The sequence below is a fragment of the Miniopterus schreibersii genome, assembly GCF_964146895.1.
Source record: "Miniopterus schreibersii genome assembly, chromosome: X".
Lineage (NCBI taxonomy): Eukaryota > Metazoa > Chordata > Mammalia > Chiroptera > Miniopteridae > Miniopterus > Miniopterus schreibersii.
The window spans coordinates 86,715,266-86,732,834 of NC_138104.1; the positions used below are offsets into that span (position 1 = coordinate 86,715,266).

At 35.8% G+C, this 17,569-nt stretch overlaps 1 protein-coding gene across 3 annotated transcripts in view; it reads left to right on the plus strand.

The window, feature by feature from the left end:
* DMD (dystrophin) overlaps positions 1-17,569 on the plus strand; it is a gene marked incomplete at its 3' end in the record, with an annotated part of 1,946,774 nt that overhangs the window by 103,649 nt on the left and 1,825,556 nt on the right. For 2 of the 3 annotated variants that reach the window (XM_081125528.1, XM_081125524.1), the window contains exon 1: positions 13,388-13,661. The exons of the other annotated variant lie outside the window; for it this stretch is intronic. In XM_081125528.1, coding sequence (XP_080981654.1) covers positions 13,631-13,661 — 31 coding nt within the window. In that variant the 5' untranslated portion in view covers positions 13,388-13,630. Of the gene's footprint in view, positions 1-13,387; positions 13,662-17,569 lie in introns of those variants that run through there. 3 annotated transcript variants of the gene reach the window in all.

Genomic DNA, 17,569 nt, shown 5'->3' on the forward strand with positions numbered 1-17,569 from the left:
TTCCCCAACTGAAAGACATTTTGGTTGTTTGCAGTTTGGAGCTATTACCAATAAAACTGTTATAAACAATCACGTGCAGGCTTTTGTGCGGACATAAGTTTTCATTTCTCTGGGATAAATGCCCAGAAGTGCAATTTCTGGGTCATATGGTGGTTTCATACTTTCTTTTGTCAGTTGCTTGTTTGTGTTTTTAAAAACTGCTTAGCTATTTTCCGGAGTTGCTACAACATTCTGCATTCTCACCCGCAGTGTTATGTGTGATCTAGTTTCTCCACATCCATGCCAGCATTTGGTGTTTTCACTGTTTTCTATTTTAACCAATCTGATAGAAACGTAGTTTTATCTCACTGTGGTTTTAATTTGCATTTTCCTAATGGCTTGTAATGATGAATATTTTATGTATTTATTTGTCATCTGTATATACACTTCAGTAAAATATATCTTTGTCTTTTGCCTATTTTCTAATTGAATTTTCTACTTTTTACTTTTATGAGTTATTTATTTATTCTAGATACTAGTCCTTGCCCATACAAGTGATATGAAATCATGTTCCCCCAGTCTGTGTCTTGTATTTCATCTTCTTAACAGGTTCTTTTGCACAACAAAACATTTTAAAATTTGGTGAAGTCCAGTTACTCTATTTTCTGGTTATGGATTGCACTTTATGTGTCAAGTACGGAAGTCTTTGTTTGAGACACAAATATTATCTCCCACGCTTATTTCCAAAAGATGTCTTGTTTTATATTTCACATTTGAGTTAATTTTGCATAAAGTGTAAGGCTTAAGTTGATTCTCCCTGCTTTTCTTTACTGAGGTAAGTGTCCACTTGCTCCAGTGCCATATCTTGAAAAGACTATCATTCCTTCATTGAATTGCTTTTACAACTATTTAAAAAATCACTGGGCATCTTTGTGTGGGTGTGTTTCTGGGTCCCCTGTTCTATTGCACTGATCTATAACCCTCTCCCTCCACCATTTCCACACTGTCTTGATTACTATAATTATATAGTAAGTTTTAATATTGGGGGTATGATTCCTCTCACTTTAGTCTTCTCTGTCAAGATTATTTTAGCTATTATAGGGCTTATAGAATAGCTTGTTTATGTTTACAAAAAATAGCTTGCTGTTATTTTGGTAAGAATTGCATTAAAGCTACATTGTCAATTTGGATAGAGTTGACATCTTTACCATGCTGAGTCTTCCAATCCATTAACACAATATATCTCTTTGCTTATAAGATCTTTGATTTCTTTCATCATGCTGTGCTTTTTTACAGTGCTTCACATTGGTCCAAAATTGTAGTTTTGAAAGGGAAGCACTTTTTAAAATTTTAAATGACTATAGCTAAATATGTGTATGATGTTGAAATAATTTAAATGATAAGGTTATAATTGTTTATAGAGGAACTGGTAGAAAACTGTAATTTTTCATAAATGCAAAACATCTTTTTAATTACATTAAAGTCATGCATCAGTGTGTTTTCTTAATTACTCTTATTTAGCCTACAGTTTTATGATATATGGTGTAAAATGAACACTAGTCCTTGCTTATATTCCAATATAAACCAATAATACTTGTATCAAAAAACAGACAACAAATTAATTAGAAAGAGCCAAATGTGCTAAATTTAAAAGTGAACAAGGAATGAATACTTAAGTAGTTAAAAACCCTAAAGGCATTATTTTACATAAATTGAGAAGAGTCTGAGTTATTTTCCCCACTAATTCAATCATTTAGCTGACCTTAAAACATTCAGATTAATACAGCTTCACAGGTAGTAAACTTGAGGGGCTGGGGAAGGGACAGGCGTGATAGCTAAGATATTTATATAAAGTTTCCAACTTTACTGAGGTGAGAAAAAAATTTTGGCCGTTTTTGCCTCTCCTCCCCACAGTGATGTGCATATCTGTTAAACTGGTTCACCTTCTGTAAAGGCATATGTTTCTTAAGTTTTCTTTCTAAAGCATCTCTTTAGTTAAGTAAATGGGGAAATGTGCTAGTTTATGGACTAGCTTAGGGGCACAGAGGCCAGAAAAAATGAGACAGTTTGTAATCAGGCAGCTTTATACTTCATTGATATTTGCAGCATTGTAATGAAGTCTCTCAGTAATCGTGTTCTTGCAGAGTGGTGTGCTCAATTTTAGGAGTTTTATCACTGAGTTGAGTACATTGTCACCAAGTGAATTGTTATATGATTCCTGGTCCAAATGCCAAGATAGTCCACATTGCTTCGCCCTTATTTCGTGAGTGAAAACTGCATATGCAAATCAGTAAGGAGGTGCTAAACTTTAATTTCAAATTCTAATAAGAATTTTATACTCAAGCCACTGATACAGCCATGAAAAATGTAGCAATTGTTTATATACTCAGAAGCATACTTTTTAAAAGTAACTATGAATCCCATCTATTTTCATCTATACTTTATTGCTTCAAATGGAGAAGCTATTGATTTTTTAGTTAAATTTATTGGGGTGGCATTGGTTAATAAGATTATATAGGTTTCAAGTGTAATAATTCTATGGTACCTCATCTGAATATTGCATTGTGTGCTCACCATCCAAAGTCAGATCTCCTTCCGTCACTATTTATCTCCCCTTTACCCCTTTCTACCCCTCAATCCCCCTTCCCTCTGGTAACCCCCATTCTGTTGTCTGTGTCTATGGGATCTTGAGAATATCGTGCTACGCTAAGTAAGTCAGACAGAAAAAGTCAAAAACCACACGATTGCACTCAGATGTGGGATATAAAACTGAAAGCAACAACTGAACAAAGAAAAACTCATAGAAGCTATTGATCTTTTTGGATCTCCCTGTATCAGCCATGACCCTGGCAAGAGAGAGAATCTGACACCCATGGTTCAATAAATTGAAATAAAGGGACTCCTTTCAGAGGCGGGCATAGGTATAAAGGAAGCAAAAAGGGCGATGGGGCAGTAGAAGTTGTCCCACATCTCCTTCCCAAGTGTGAAGAATCAGGTGAAGGAAGCAACATTTTCTAAGTTCAGTAAGAGACGGAGCAATGCAGCAGGGGATTCCTAGCAGGAGAGGGAAGGTTATAAGCTGCCATTGTGAGAAGTAAGACCCAAAGAAAATGCAGGCGAGCCAGGGCAGAAGTGCCCCAGACCCTCCTCTGTCTCCCTGCCTTTTGTCTGATGGCTGTGTCTCCCATCGACCAAAATCAGCTGAGACAGGTCTGCAAGGGAGCTGAGAAATTGCAATCTGTGGGGACCTGCCCCGCAGGCACAGAGCAGAACAAAGAAGGGCGTCAATCGGGCTGGGCCGTGCAGCGGGAAGAATGGAATGAATTATTTAAAGTGTTGGAAAAAAATACCCCACCAACCTAGAATTTTGTAGCAGTGAAATTATCCTTCAAAAGTGAAGGAGAAATACTTTATCAGACAAGCAAGCACTTGCCAATAGAGCTGCCGTGCGAGGAATGTTAAGATAAGTTCTTCAGAAAGAAAATGATGTAGGTCAGAAAGTTGCATGTGCGTAAAGAAGAGCATTAGAGAAGGAATGAATGAAAGGGAAATAAAATCTTTTCTCTTCTTATTTCTAATGATCTAATGGCTATCTAATAGATGAAATAATAGCAGCAGTGTACGGGGCGATTAGTGTTTATAGACAACGTAAACGAGTGGCAGCGTTAAGGCCTGGGAAGAAGGAATGGGGACTGATGTGTGTGAAGTTATCTGTTCTACCTGTGAGGGAAATGGGTTGGAGTGGGAAGCAGACAGAAAAAGTCACAGTTCCCTACTTCAGTCAACATCAGGACCATCCCCAACCATTTCAAATTCAGCTCCACTTGGTTTTAACCATAAATGACTTCATTTTTTTCTCCTGTTAATAACTGAAGGAAAATAGAAACAATGAAGTCTCCAAGGTAGGAGCAAGAGCCTAATACAGTTTATCTTTTCTAATGGGTTTAACTGCTCCTCCTTGCCTTGTCTCATTCCACAGATTTAATATTTCTCTGCAAACCTCCCCTTCAAGAACAGTGTGGTGATTGGCAGAGAGAAAGGGGGATGGGAGAGGTAGATCAGGGTAAAGGGGGGTGAATGGTGATCGCAGGAGACTTGACTCGGGGTGGTAAATGCACAATACAATACACAGATGATGTATCGTAGGATTGTTTACCTGAAACATATATAATTTTATTAACCACTGTCACCCCAATAAATTCAATAAAAAAGAAAGAAAAAGAGCCAATTGTATTATCAGGTTTCTGGTTTTGGGTGGGGGAGGTTGTTTGTGTGTTTTTTAATGCTCACCTGAGGATATGTTTTTATTGCTTTTAGAGAGAGAGGAAAGGGCAAAGAGAGAGAGAGACGTTGATGTGAGAGAGAAACAATGACCGCTTGACTCCTGTACACGCCCTGGCCAGGGATGGAACCCGCAACCTAGGTATGTGCCCTGACCGGGACTTGAAGCCACAGCCTTGTGCTGAGGGAGTGATGCTCCAACCAACTGAGCCACGCAGCCAGGGTAGGGCTTCCCTGGTTTTTAAATTGAGGATTTATACGTATCTTTAGTTTTATTCTCTTTTCCAACTTTCTAAAAGTGTCACCTCAGCCCAGCCCGGCATGGCTCAGCGGCTGAGCATCGACCTAGGATCCAGGCGATCGAGGTTCGATTCCCGGTCAGGGCACATGCCCGGGTTGTTGGCTCGATCAGTGACTCTCTCATCATTGATGTTTCTATCCCTCTCCTTTCCTCTCTCTAAAATCTATAAAGATATATATATAAAGAAAAAAGAGTTTCTCTTTAAAAAAAAAAATAAATAAAAAACTAAAAATGTCACCTCCTAGTTTTGACATCCTAAAAAGTACCTCATTTACTAACATTAAGAGAAACATGCAGCTTTAAAGATAATTAATAATTATCAAATAAAGCTAAAACATAACACTAACCCTGAAACTTCACGATAAAATTGTCAAGTTTTTAAAAGATGGTTGAGGAAATATTCATGCTTTTGTTTTCGAGACATCAATTGAATCCAACACATTAGAGGATTACTTAAGCAATAATGTTTAACAGAATACAGGCTGTAGGCTGTTTGCAAGTAACCAGGCTTCAGAATTGTTAAACACTTTTAAAAAATTGAATGGAAGTCTGGGATGTAAAACTATAAGAACATTTTTTTATCCGCCCCGAAATTCAGTCAATTTTTGAAACCTCATTTAAAGTCAAATAAAATACATTCTGTGGTTTCCATAACAGGTTTCCACTTTCAGGCTTCAGTGAGTAAGTATATTGCTTATGGGGCTCAAGAAAATTTTTGAACCGAATTATAAACGATCGTTATTTGTGAGGGCTTTTTCATTTCTTTTTAGGCATTCTGTAGTAAGACCTTCAAAATAGAATGCCACTCAATTAATGAATTTCCCTCCCTCCCTCCCTCCCTCCCTCCCTCCCTCCCTCCCTCCCTCCCTCCCTCCCTCCCTCCCTCCGTCTCTCTCTCTCTCTCTCTCTCTCTCTCTCTCTCTCTCTCTCTCTCTCTCTCTCTCTCTCTCTCTCTCGTATTAGAGAAAATAGCACATGTAGCTTCATCTCCTACTCAAGTCATCTGTAACCTTCTCTCCTCTCCAGAAGGCTTGTCAGTAAACTAATGAAGCCTAAGCGTCAGGGCCCCTCCATCTCATAGAACCCTCCAGACACTAGAAAAGCTTTTCATGTAGCCACATGTTTGAAAAATATGCAAAACTAAGAAAGTCTTCAAATTTTCGGCCCCCCATCTCCGGACGAAGATTACTTTCATCCCTTGTTTCTTAGGATGAACTACTCAACCTTCCCAAAACACTACTAGGAAGAAAACTTAGCTTTGCTATGGACAAAAACTGGTGATATCAAGAGCAGAATAAGTATTGTAACATGTGGGGAATTTTTTAACACTTTTTAAGAAAGAAATTAGAAAAAGATTTTGATTTGAGCCTACAAGTTTGCTGAAGCTGCAATTTAAATGTCATTCGCATAGATTTATATTTTCCTTACGCTTTCTTGCACAGTAATAACGTGGTCTAAGCTTTCAAAAAATATATTTGTGAAATGCTTTTGATTATTAGGTAATGACGAAGTGTCATTTAGAGCATGTTTTTCTAAGATTCTGAATATTTAGTTTAAAAGATACCCAGAATTCTTATTTGCAGATTTAATGTCTTCTTGAACTAGAGCATTGTAACTTTTAGCTGTTATTATATAACCTAGTCGCAGTAGCCTTTAAAAAGAGCAAATGCAAAGACAATTATAAATATGCCATTGTTGCCACATATCTCCATTGGGCTTTACAGTTTTACCCTTATATTGTTTGTGGGCATATATGTCAATGTCCTACATAAGGGGTCTGAAAATTTGATCCCATGGGCCAAACCCAGACTGCCATCTTTTTTAAAGTAAACTTTTTATTTTTAGGTAATTATAGATTCATATAGAGTCATAGAAAATAATACAAAGAGATCCTGTGTATTGTTTTACCCAGCCCCAAGATATTGACATTAGTACAATCAAGGTACAGAATATTTCCATCACCATAAGGAAACCCTATGTTGCCTTTCTTTTGGCCAGACCCTCTTCCTTCCTGCCCCCACCTGCTCCTTAACTCCTGGCAACCACTAGTCTGATCTCCATTTGGATACTTTTTTATTTCAAGAATGTTCTATAAATGGATTTATACAGTATGTATCCTTCTAAGATTGATTGGCTTTGTTCACTCAGCAAACTAGAGGAGATTCCTCTAGTTTGTTGTATGTATAAAAAGTGTATTTCTTTATTTGTACAAGTTTTTGTATGACCAAGAATTTTCATGCTTTGGGATCTATGCCCTGGAGTGAAATTTCTGGGTTATATGGCATTTGCAGGTTTAGTTTTTCACAAGGCTGCCAAAATGTTTTCCAGAGTCACTGTACCATTTCACATTCCCACTAACAATGAGTAACCCAGCTTCTATACATTCTTCCCAGCACTTGATCTCACAATTTTTTAACTTAACCATTCTGATAGGTACATAGTTATATCTCACTGTGATTTTAATTTGCATTTCCCTAAGAGCTAATGATGTTGAACATTTTTCATGAACTTATTTGCCATCTATATATTGTCTTTGGTGAAATGTCTCTCTATGTCTTTTGCCCATTTTCTAATGGATTTTGAGGGGTTTTTATTGTTTTACTTTTGAGTTTTATGAGATTTTTAAATTTATATTTTTCAATTACAGTTTACATTCAATATTATTTTGTATCATTTTTGGGTGTATAACATAGTGGTTAGACAATTCTATGCTTTTACAAATATTTCTAGTACCCACCTGGCACCTTATATAGTTATTACAATATTATAGACTATATTTCCTAAGCCGTACTTTACATCCCCATGACTATTTTCTGACTACCAATTTGTACTTCTTAATCCCTTCGTCTTTTTCACCAAGTCCCCCATACCCCCTCCCCTCTGGCAGCCATCAGTCTGTTCTCTGTGTCCGAGTCTGTTTCTGATTTTTTTGTTCATTTATATCATTCTTTAGATTCCACATATAAGTGAAATAATATGGGAAGCTTAGCTTTTCATCTTTATCACTAGGCCTCTTACACTCAGCAAATTGTGACACCAGAGGGAGATCAGAAGGCTGGTGTGTGTGTGTGGGGGGGGGGGGGGTATTTACTTTCCACTTCCTGATTACCTCACTAATGTCCTGGCAGTGACTATTTGTGTCTGTTACTATTCCAACAGCATTACTCCCTCACCTTGATTCATCAGTCCTGGAAGTGGAAACAAGTTCCCACTTTTGCTATTACTTCGATGACTCACCATCCTTTATTTGTTCTCATCACCCTGCCTATATCTCTATTCATAGTTATTTCAACAAATGATTTTCTGTTAAATGCTTTTGAGTCTGACTATTTCCTGCCAGGACCTTAACTAATATAGTATAAGAGATGCAGCTATTAAACATTGGTACTGATTCTCAGCTCACTGACATCAATGTATTCAATTTCTTTGAACTCATGACACCTTTGTTTTATTCACAAATCTTTAAACCCCTTCACTAATTTCTACACATTTACTTCCTAAAATGGTTGAGGATCAGTATACTTAGTTTTGAGTTTCACTTATATTTAGTAAATGTCCTCTGCCTTGGCCCTATAGAAAGCATTGCTATGTTGTATGAAGTTCTGAAATCAATCATTTTACAGGTATCATAGACTTCATTGTCTAGGAAATATGAGTTAAGAGGTGCTCTCAGTTTCCCATACTTTAGCTCTTTTTTGTTGTCCAGTGGGAAAAAACTGTGAATGTTTAAGAATGAACCCACCAGTTTCCAGAAATTGATTTACTGTTTTTAGTGGAAATTAAAATAATGTCAAAGCAGTAGAAATTACATGCAGACACACACACACACACACACACACACACACACACAGAGAAATGATCTCAGGTATCAACATAGGCTGATGGGAAACCTAAATTTCCAGTTTTCCATTTAAAATCACTCATCAAACCAAGAAAAAGGAAAGTCTTAACTTGAAAGAAAAAAGACAATCTACAATCATCTCCATCGAAATGACACAAGTGAATTATCTGCCAAAGGTATTAAAGCAGCTATCATTTTAAAAATGGCTGACCCTGGCTGATGTGGCTCAGTTGGAGCATCATCCCATACGTGGAAAGGTTGCAGGTTGTATTCACGGTTAGAGCACATACCTAGGTTGCAGGTTCTATCCCTCATTGGGGCAGGTACACGAGGCAACTGATCGGTATTTCTCACAACAATCTCCCTCTCTCTCTCCTCTCTCTCTCTCTCTTTCCCCTCACTCTCCCTTCATCTCTCTCTAAAATCAATAATAACATATCCTCGGGTGAGAATTTAAAAAAAAAAAGGTGCAGCCTCGTCAGTGTGGCTCAGTGTTTAAGCGTTTGACCCATGAACCAAGAAGTCACTTGTTCTATTCCCAGTCAGGTCACATGGCCGGGCTTTAGGCTCAGTCACCAATAAGGGGCATGCAGGAGGCAGGCAATCAATGTTTTCTCTCCTTAATGTTTCTATCTCTCCCTCTCCCTTCCTCTCTCTCTAAAATCAATAAAAGTACATAAAAAAACAAAACAAAAATGGTACAATAAGCGATTACAAACTTGCTTGCAGCAAATAAAAAATAGAAAGTCTCAGCAATAAAGACATATAGAACAAAATGAAATTTTAGAGCTGAAAAATACAGTAATCAAGATAAAATTCAATGGAATGTCTCAACAGCAGATTGGATGTGGCAGAGTGCAAAATCTGTTAATAGAAAGATAGAATAGAAATTACCTAGTCTGATCCAGAAAGAAAATACACTGATAAAACATGAAGAGTGCTTAGGTTACCTGTGTGATTATAATAAAAGATCTATGATGCTTGTCAACAGAGTCCTGAAAGGAGAGAAAAGAAAGTGTTGCTGAACAAGTGCTCAAAGAAATAATGGCTAAAAAATAACCAAATTTGGCAAATGACAAAAACTTACAGATTCCAGAAGCAAAGTGAATAAATAGGATATACCCAAAGAGATCCATGCCATTCCCATTATAGTCAAACTTCTGAAGACTAGTGATAAAGAAAAATCATAAAAGCAGTGAAAGAGAAAGGACTCTGTGTCTACAGGCAAAAGCAATCAAATGTCATGATTTCTTATGAGAAATGACTGAATCCAGAAGGAAGTGGCATGACATTTTTTGTATGGTTAAGGAAAAGAACCGTCAATGTCCAGAAAATAGAAGAGGAGGCAACACTTCCAAACACATTTAATGAGGCAAGAAGTACGCTGATACCAAACCAGTCAAGCACAATACAAAAAACAACTACAGATCAATAGCCTTCATAGATATAGAGGTAAAAATGCTAATGAAATTTGATGTCATGTTAGCTAGGTATAAAAACAATAATCCCATTATCTTATCAGTTGATGTAGATAAAATGGTTTGACAAAATTCAACACCCATCCATGATTAAAAACAAAACAAACAAACAAACAAACAAAAACCTGAAAACCTAGGAGTAGAGGAGGACTTCTTCAACTTGATAAAGAACATCTACAAAAATCCTATAGCTAACATCATAATAATGGTGAATCATTTTAATGCTTTCTTCCTAATAGTAGGATCAAGGCAAAGATCTTTACTTTCATGCCTATTATTTTTTATAGTACTGGAAGTTAGAGCCAGCATAGAATTGCAAAAACAGTAAATAAAAGCACATAACTCAGGATGGGAGAGTTAAAACTGTCCCTATGTGCAGATGTTATGATGGGCTATACAAAACACCTCAGGGATTCTACAAAATTACTCGTAGAAATAATGAGTTCACCGAGGTCTCAGGATACATGAGCAGCATACAAAAAGCAATTGTATTTCTATATACAAGAAGGGAGCTACTGGAAACCAAAATTCAATAAAAGTAAGCAAGCTATTGATACAGGTAACAACTTGAATGGATCTCTAAGACATTATGCTAAGTGAGGACAGCTAATCTCAGAGGGCCCCATGCTGGATGATTCCGTTTATCTACCACTCTTGAAATGACAAAATTTTTGTGATGAAGAACATATTAGTGGGTGCCCCGCTGATAGAAGAGGGTGGTTGGTGTGACTGTAAAGGGATAGTACAAGGAGAAGCATTGCGGTGATGGAATGGTTCTGTATTGTGATTGAAGCTGTGGTTGCACAAATCTACCATATGGTAAAATGACCGAAACACGTAGCAATGTCAGTTTCCTGGTTTTGATATTGCATTATAGTTATGATAAATGTAACTGTTGGGGGGAAACTCGGTGAAGAGTTTAGGGACCCCTCTATATTATCGTTGCAACTTTTTGTGACTCTATAATTGTTTCAAAATAAAATGTTAGTTTTTTAAAAATCCTCCTTTGCCAGTTATTAACAATGAGAACTTGAGCAAGTTCCTTGAGCAGGCATCTTTATAATGTGGCTCTTAAGACCTACCCAATATAGTTATTGTGAGAAGTAAGTGACTAAGGACCACAGAAAAACAGTGATAAGGTCTGAACTGAACTAGGATTCACTGTGTTTGGGCTAAATTTTATTTTATGTACCTTTCACTTATTCCAGTGAAAATGCTTAAGACATTCTTAAGCATGTCTTCCTACCGAGATTATAAAACCATAAGGGAAATATATGTATTCTAATTTAAGGTAGAATTTATTATAGGTGCCAAATAAATTTTAATTATTGACTGAAACTGAAAGATGATTATAACACAGGGTGGGCCAAAAGTAGGTTTACAGTTGCTCATATGGAAAATAATATAATAATTAATAAATAGTAATACAAGAATAAACTTTCGCATACTCACAACTGTAAGTCTACTTTTGCCCTCCGCTGTAGACCTGAGAGCATTCAGATCTATCAGTGTTTGGTATTTTAGGTATTAATAAAGACAAGTTTTTGGTATACAGTGGTACCTTGGTTTTCCAACATCTCTGTGGACAAATATTTCGGGTTACCAATGCCATAAACCCAAAAGGCAATGCTTCGGTTTTCGAACCCGCCTCAGAAGTCGAACATGCCACGCAGCTTCTGCTGAGGGCAAGATCCTGAGGCCCAGCTGTCGGCTGCAGATCCCTCGGTTTTCAAATGTTTCAGAGCTTGAATGCTCTTCTGGAGCGGAACACATTTGAAAACCGAGGTACCACTGTATTTGGAGTCACAGATGTCTTTAGAAACATGCACTTCAGGGTCTTTCACAATTGGCCATGCATTAGAATCACCTGTAAAACACAAAGTACTGGGTCCTACTTGCAGAGTTGCTTATTTTCTGGGTCTTATGTGTACTTGCATTTCTAAAAACTTCCTAGGTGATGCTGATGCTGATGCTTCATGGACCACAGTTTACAAATCACTGATAAAACTGTACAGATGCCTTGAACTAAATGTGGGTTTATATCTATAGAAAACACAGTTCAAGGACTAAAGGAACTCATACTCTGGGCCATACGGCACTCAAAGCACAGAACACTGATGCTAATATTCGGGCTTGGATCCATGTCAATCCTAAGACATTTTTCTTACTTTGTTTTATAAAATTGCTGCTTATATGCATATTTAGACAACTATGCAAAGGAGAGGAAATGGTCTAACGTATGAAGAAGAACATCTTAAGTCTATTTAGGATAATAGCAGTTTAAATACAGTTACCTAAAATTAAAATTAGGTGTTATATTTTATTTCATATGGATTTTGGGGGGAATGGTAGTATGATGATGATATTCCAAACTGTAGAATGTATAATTCACTATTAAGGTAAATATAATAGTTTGACTGAATGTGTCAGTTTTTCCTATTTTTATGTATAATTTATTTCTATGCCAAGCAATTGAATGCTTGACATAGAAAAATGAGTCTGTCACTTTAACAAATGGTACTATAAAAACACTCAAACAAATAATTTCAGCAGAGATTATTATAATTGCAAAAGGAGTATCTTTCTAAAACATGTTACCAATGTTTCTACAAATATTGGGCTTGCCTGTTGCATTAAAAATAAAAATAAGAAAGTAGATAAAGAAGCCTTCTAGTGGCAAAGAGTGATTTACAAACATGTTGAATGACATATTACAATTGTGTTCATTTTATACAGAAAAAAAGCATCTATTGAGAGCCATTACATAATTTATCATGATCTCAATGTCAAAGAGAATGGTGTTTGAATAAATGTCACAAAGAAATTTAAGGAAGAATAATCTGTTACAAAAAAAAAAGACTTACCGTAAACTAAAATGGAAATTCAGCATCTGAGGAGGACTTTTTGTGCCATTTTAAGAGTCCTCTTTATTTTCACAGGAACCTGGTCCCAAGAGACCTATACACATTCTGCCTTCACAGCTCAGCTGCCACATTCCTTTGTTGCTTGTCTTATTTAGGGTTTTGGCATCATCAACACATGACTTTCGATTGGATCCCCAGAGTAGAAATTAAGTTTGTTAGACAGTGGGTGCATAATGAATGCATAGATTATTCTTCATTGAATTTAGTGTTGTTGAGCGGGTAAAAGAAGAAAAGGCATTTAAAAGTCTATTCTGGATCAGGATGTTTTTGCTCTTTTATTTTAGAAATGTGCACAGAAGTTACAGAAAGTATTGTGACAGTTTTGTGCTAAAGAGGTTTTGTGTTTGGAAGGCTTTGCGAGCAAGTATTCTGTCCACTATGCTTTCCTGGTTAGGATTTTCATCAGAACGCAGTTGGACATTATTTGAATTCACAGGACTTGCCATGCTGGAAGCACAGCCTTATATGTAGTGGCCATGGGCAGTCCTATTATGGGAAACCAACTTGAGAGAAAAGGCGGGTCACTTGCTTCTGCGCAGGTCCTGGAATTCGAAATATCCAGGGGCCTCTACAGAATCCTGGCATCAGTTACTGTGTTGACTCACTCAGTGTTGGGATCACTCACTTTCCCCTTACAGGACTCAGATCTTGGAGGCAATTAGCTTCAGAGAAAAGCAAATAGGAAACCCCAAAGTGCTCCTTTTGAAAGGCTGCTGCTGAACTTGATTCATTTCTCATCATTGCTAAACCTACTGGAGCAGTAAAGTTGGGAGAAATTTTACCAAGATTTTAATCGCTGCCTTGATCTATCCTTTCTGCTTTCCAAATGCTTTGGTGGGAAGACGTAGACGACTGTTGTAAGTACAAATAACTAAAAATAGTGTGTGTTTTTTACAGTGGCTTAACTTTTCATTTGTAGCAAGCTCACTGATTAAGCAGATTGATTTAAAATTATTATAAGTAGTTTGTAAATGTCATCTTATATATAGTGTGCACACGTGTATGGGCAGGTGTATATGTTTCTCACTGCAAAAACTTTTCAGTAGCAGTAAGGCAGAGTTTAAACTTTTGTCTTTGCAAATATAATCAAAGGCATCTTTCCTATTTAAGAAACCGCTAAAGTAATAGAATATGCAGAACTGGCCTGGACTATTGGTAACAAACCATTTTAATTGCTGTGAAATCGTTTGTGTATCTGAGTTCTTCTCCTGATTATTTAGAAATGGCAGCATGTGGGATAGTGACCTGACAGGTATTCTCAATGAGTATGGGAGGGATGTGTGGGGGCCTCAGGGTTAGAAAAATTTTATCCGGCATCTCATGGGGAAAAACAAAAAAATTAAATAATTGTGATGGATAAATGGAGGTTGGGGAAAGTACTGATAAATATTTAATTTGAAAGTTCCTTTCTCATATTACATTTGATATTTTGAATGTTCTTATCTGTAGCATATCATGAAAATTCTTTCAAAATAGGATATGATCTATGCTGGCAACTGATCAGACATTTCTGTTGAGAAAACAACATAAAAACATGAGGGACTTCTAATCATATTTCACAGTAAAGTCACGGTGTTGTTTCATGTCTCTGATGACCTAGCTTTTCAGTAAAGCTTTGAGTTTGGCTTTTATTATCAAGTACAACTATTTTGTTTATTTTAAGAAGTCATGGTGACTAATGAAAACTTCACAAATTGCCTGTGACACAACATTAAAAATAATATATAAAAATAATGTATGAGGAGCACAGTGTGTCCCCAAGAGATGGATGGAGATTATCTTTCTTTTCCTGCCTTTGACTTGTGTATTGCAGTCATTCTGAAATAGATATGAGGGCAATGTCTATAATTAAGAATAGAAAAAGTAGATCTCTCCAAATGAGTAACTCTGCAAAACTTCTGGAGAAAGAGTGACAGCACAAGTTTTGTCCTGAGAAAAATGTGTGGAAAAAAATTAACATTGTACATTGACTGACTCCTATTAGACGCTACCAGATTTTATAGTAAAATACATATATATATGTATAATTTCCTTATTTTATAAATTTACTGGTGAGCATCAGAATTGCTTTCTGATAGAAAATCTATTGCATTTACTAATACTACAAAAATACAATAGCATCTATGCTTTGCAATACACATACATATTGATCGATCTAGCAATCGATATATCTAAAAAATTAAAACCATAAACCAGTGCGTAGACAAATTTAGAAAGACTAGCAGAGATGTGATTCTGGAATGAAGCGAGGCAAATCAGCTCTCTGTCAAAGGTATTCAAATAGGTATTCAAATAACTTTAAATTCTTAATTAGAATTTGAGGAAACTTACCTTTTTTGAGATAAGCCCTGTAGAACTTGATCATAGTACATTTTAAAAGTATCAGGTAACACTTATGCCCCATGTCAGTGGGTTTGTTAAAAGAAAATGAGTATGTTCACAGTGTATTTTTATACATTCACTTTTGCTGGTTCACAACATACTGTTCTGACTGTGACATTTGAGTCCAGTTTTTACAATTGCCTTAGTTTGAAAACCTTAAAAATATACATTTGGTTTGTATTTAATCAAAATAGTTACCAATTAATAGAGAGGATCATTGTATTAACACAAGAATTGTTTACTTTTAGAATTACTAAAATATTGCATTGCAAAGAACCATTCAAATAATTTATTGCAAATATACATTTCATTCAGATTTTTTAAATGATGCAAATTATCTTGAGATCTAATGAAATCATCTTTCAGAATTTCATTTGCAAGGTCTTTTAAGGGCATCTTAACTCTGAAAAAGATATTGCTTGCTGATCTAAATAGATAATATACTTTTAAATTTAGTAAGCTTTCTTCGTCTCTTACATGGCATAATATTATGGAAAATACAATAGAATGTCATGTAGCAGTTACTCTAAACTTAAGAAAAGACTATGAATGTTTTATGCAAATTTATGTTATTTAAGAAAAGGAAGGTGTTTGTCACTACTCCAGCTAGACGTAAATGAAACATTAATTTATAATTTGGACAGATATATTAATATTAATACAGCCTCTTCTTTAGTCCTGAAGTATTCATTTGAAATCCTTGTAGCCTAAGTCATTTCCTACATGTGAAACAAATTGTCAAGTTCTTAACCACTTGTGCGGTTTAATAAAAGAGATTATAATCTTTGTTGTCTTGGAAAAGTCAGGTGTTTTTTTTTAATTCCATTTTATTACCTTTTATCATGGCTTTATCACAAGAATAAAACAGAGTTAGTTCCCAAACTCTCCTTCCCTTCCCACCTTCTATTGTAATATTTACCTAACTTATTAAAATGATTTATCATTTTTTTCATTAAACTATCCTTTCTTCTATTGCAAATACCAAAAAAACACATGGTATTTTGGTGTGAGTATATATGTTTATAGAAACACATACATACACATTTAAATCACAGAATGCTATTACTTAAGAGATGTTGAAAATTAATTGGAAATTAACCTTCTTTAAAGATCATTTTCTGTTCATTTATTTACTTTCTATTTTAAACACACATCATTTTTAAGAAATTGACAAATAAAATTAATGTATGTCCTCTGTCTAACAAAACATAAGAGCCTCAGGGCTTAAGCATTAAAAGTTTCATGGGAAATCACCTCTATATGAAAAGATTTGTTTTGGTTGAATCTTTCCAAGTTACATTTTAAAATAAAATTAATGCCAGTTATATTTCTTTAAATTATATATTATTTCTCAAAGACAGACTGTTATTTAATGCAGATTAGAGTTTAAAGAATTTATAATGTTAGGAATTTGACATTTCTGCCTTTCATTCTGAAAAGATACATTGATTAAAGTGATGTCAAACTCAGTTAATGGAGGCGGTGTAGTTATTTCAGATATACAGGGTATGTAATTTGAAGGCAAGCCAAATCACAATGAGAAGAAATAATGATGACCTTGGTTTATTTTTATACAGTACATTCAAGTTTTGATTGGATTCAGAGGGAGGCAACAGTTTTCTTTCTCACTAAGTCCTTCTGTAGTCCTAGGAGATTTGGGTTCTGTTACCAAGGCAGTCGGTTCGTATTGGAATATTTTGGGGGAAGGTCATGGGCCGCAGTATGGGAAATGAGAAGACTTTTTTATTAAATGCTACCAACTTCCATAGCAGAATTTCATGAAAATATTTCTCTTTGGGAAGCATGCTCCATGCTGTAGACCCATCTTCAAAACACAAACAGACAAGCAGATAAACACCTTGTGGTCTTTTCCTTTTTCCTCATTGAAAAACATCTATTAATTAAACTTCCTTGGTTTCACTCTGTACAATACTGACACAGTAATATTCACAACACATATTTGGAGTTCTGAAGTTGAATCTTAATAGATATGCACGCGCTCAGTTGGCAAAGCTAGAGTGTAGATTTTATTTTGCCCATTTGGGAGGCGTTTGTCTACTTACATCACATGTAGAATTGTCCTTAAAATCTTTATCACTGTAAAAGGACAAGCTCCTCTGGTTAATATTAAAAGTGAACGTGTCTTTCAGAGATTCTGCTATCTCCTCTTGAAAGGGAGAGTAACCCTGCTCTCTGTGAATCACTCATATGCAAACTAGGGTTTGAAGACTAACAGCTAAAATCATTTGGTTTACTTTTTTCTGACATTTGTAGTATAAAAAGTTTGTTTTCCCATATATTACAGCATATTATAATTTTGCATGTACCTTTTAAAAAAATTTATCTTTATTGTTGAAAATATTACAGATGTCCCCCCTTTTCC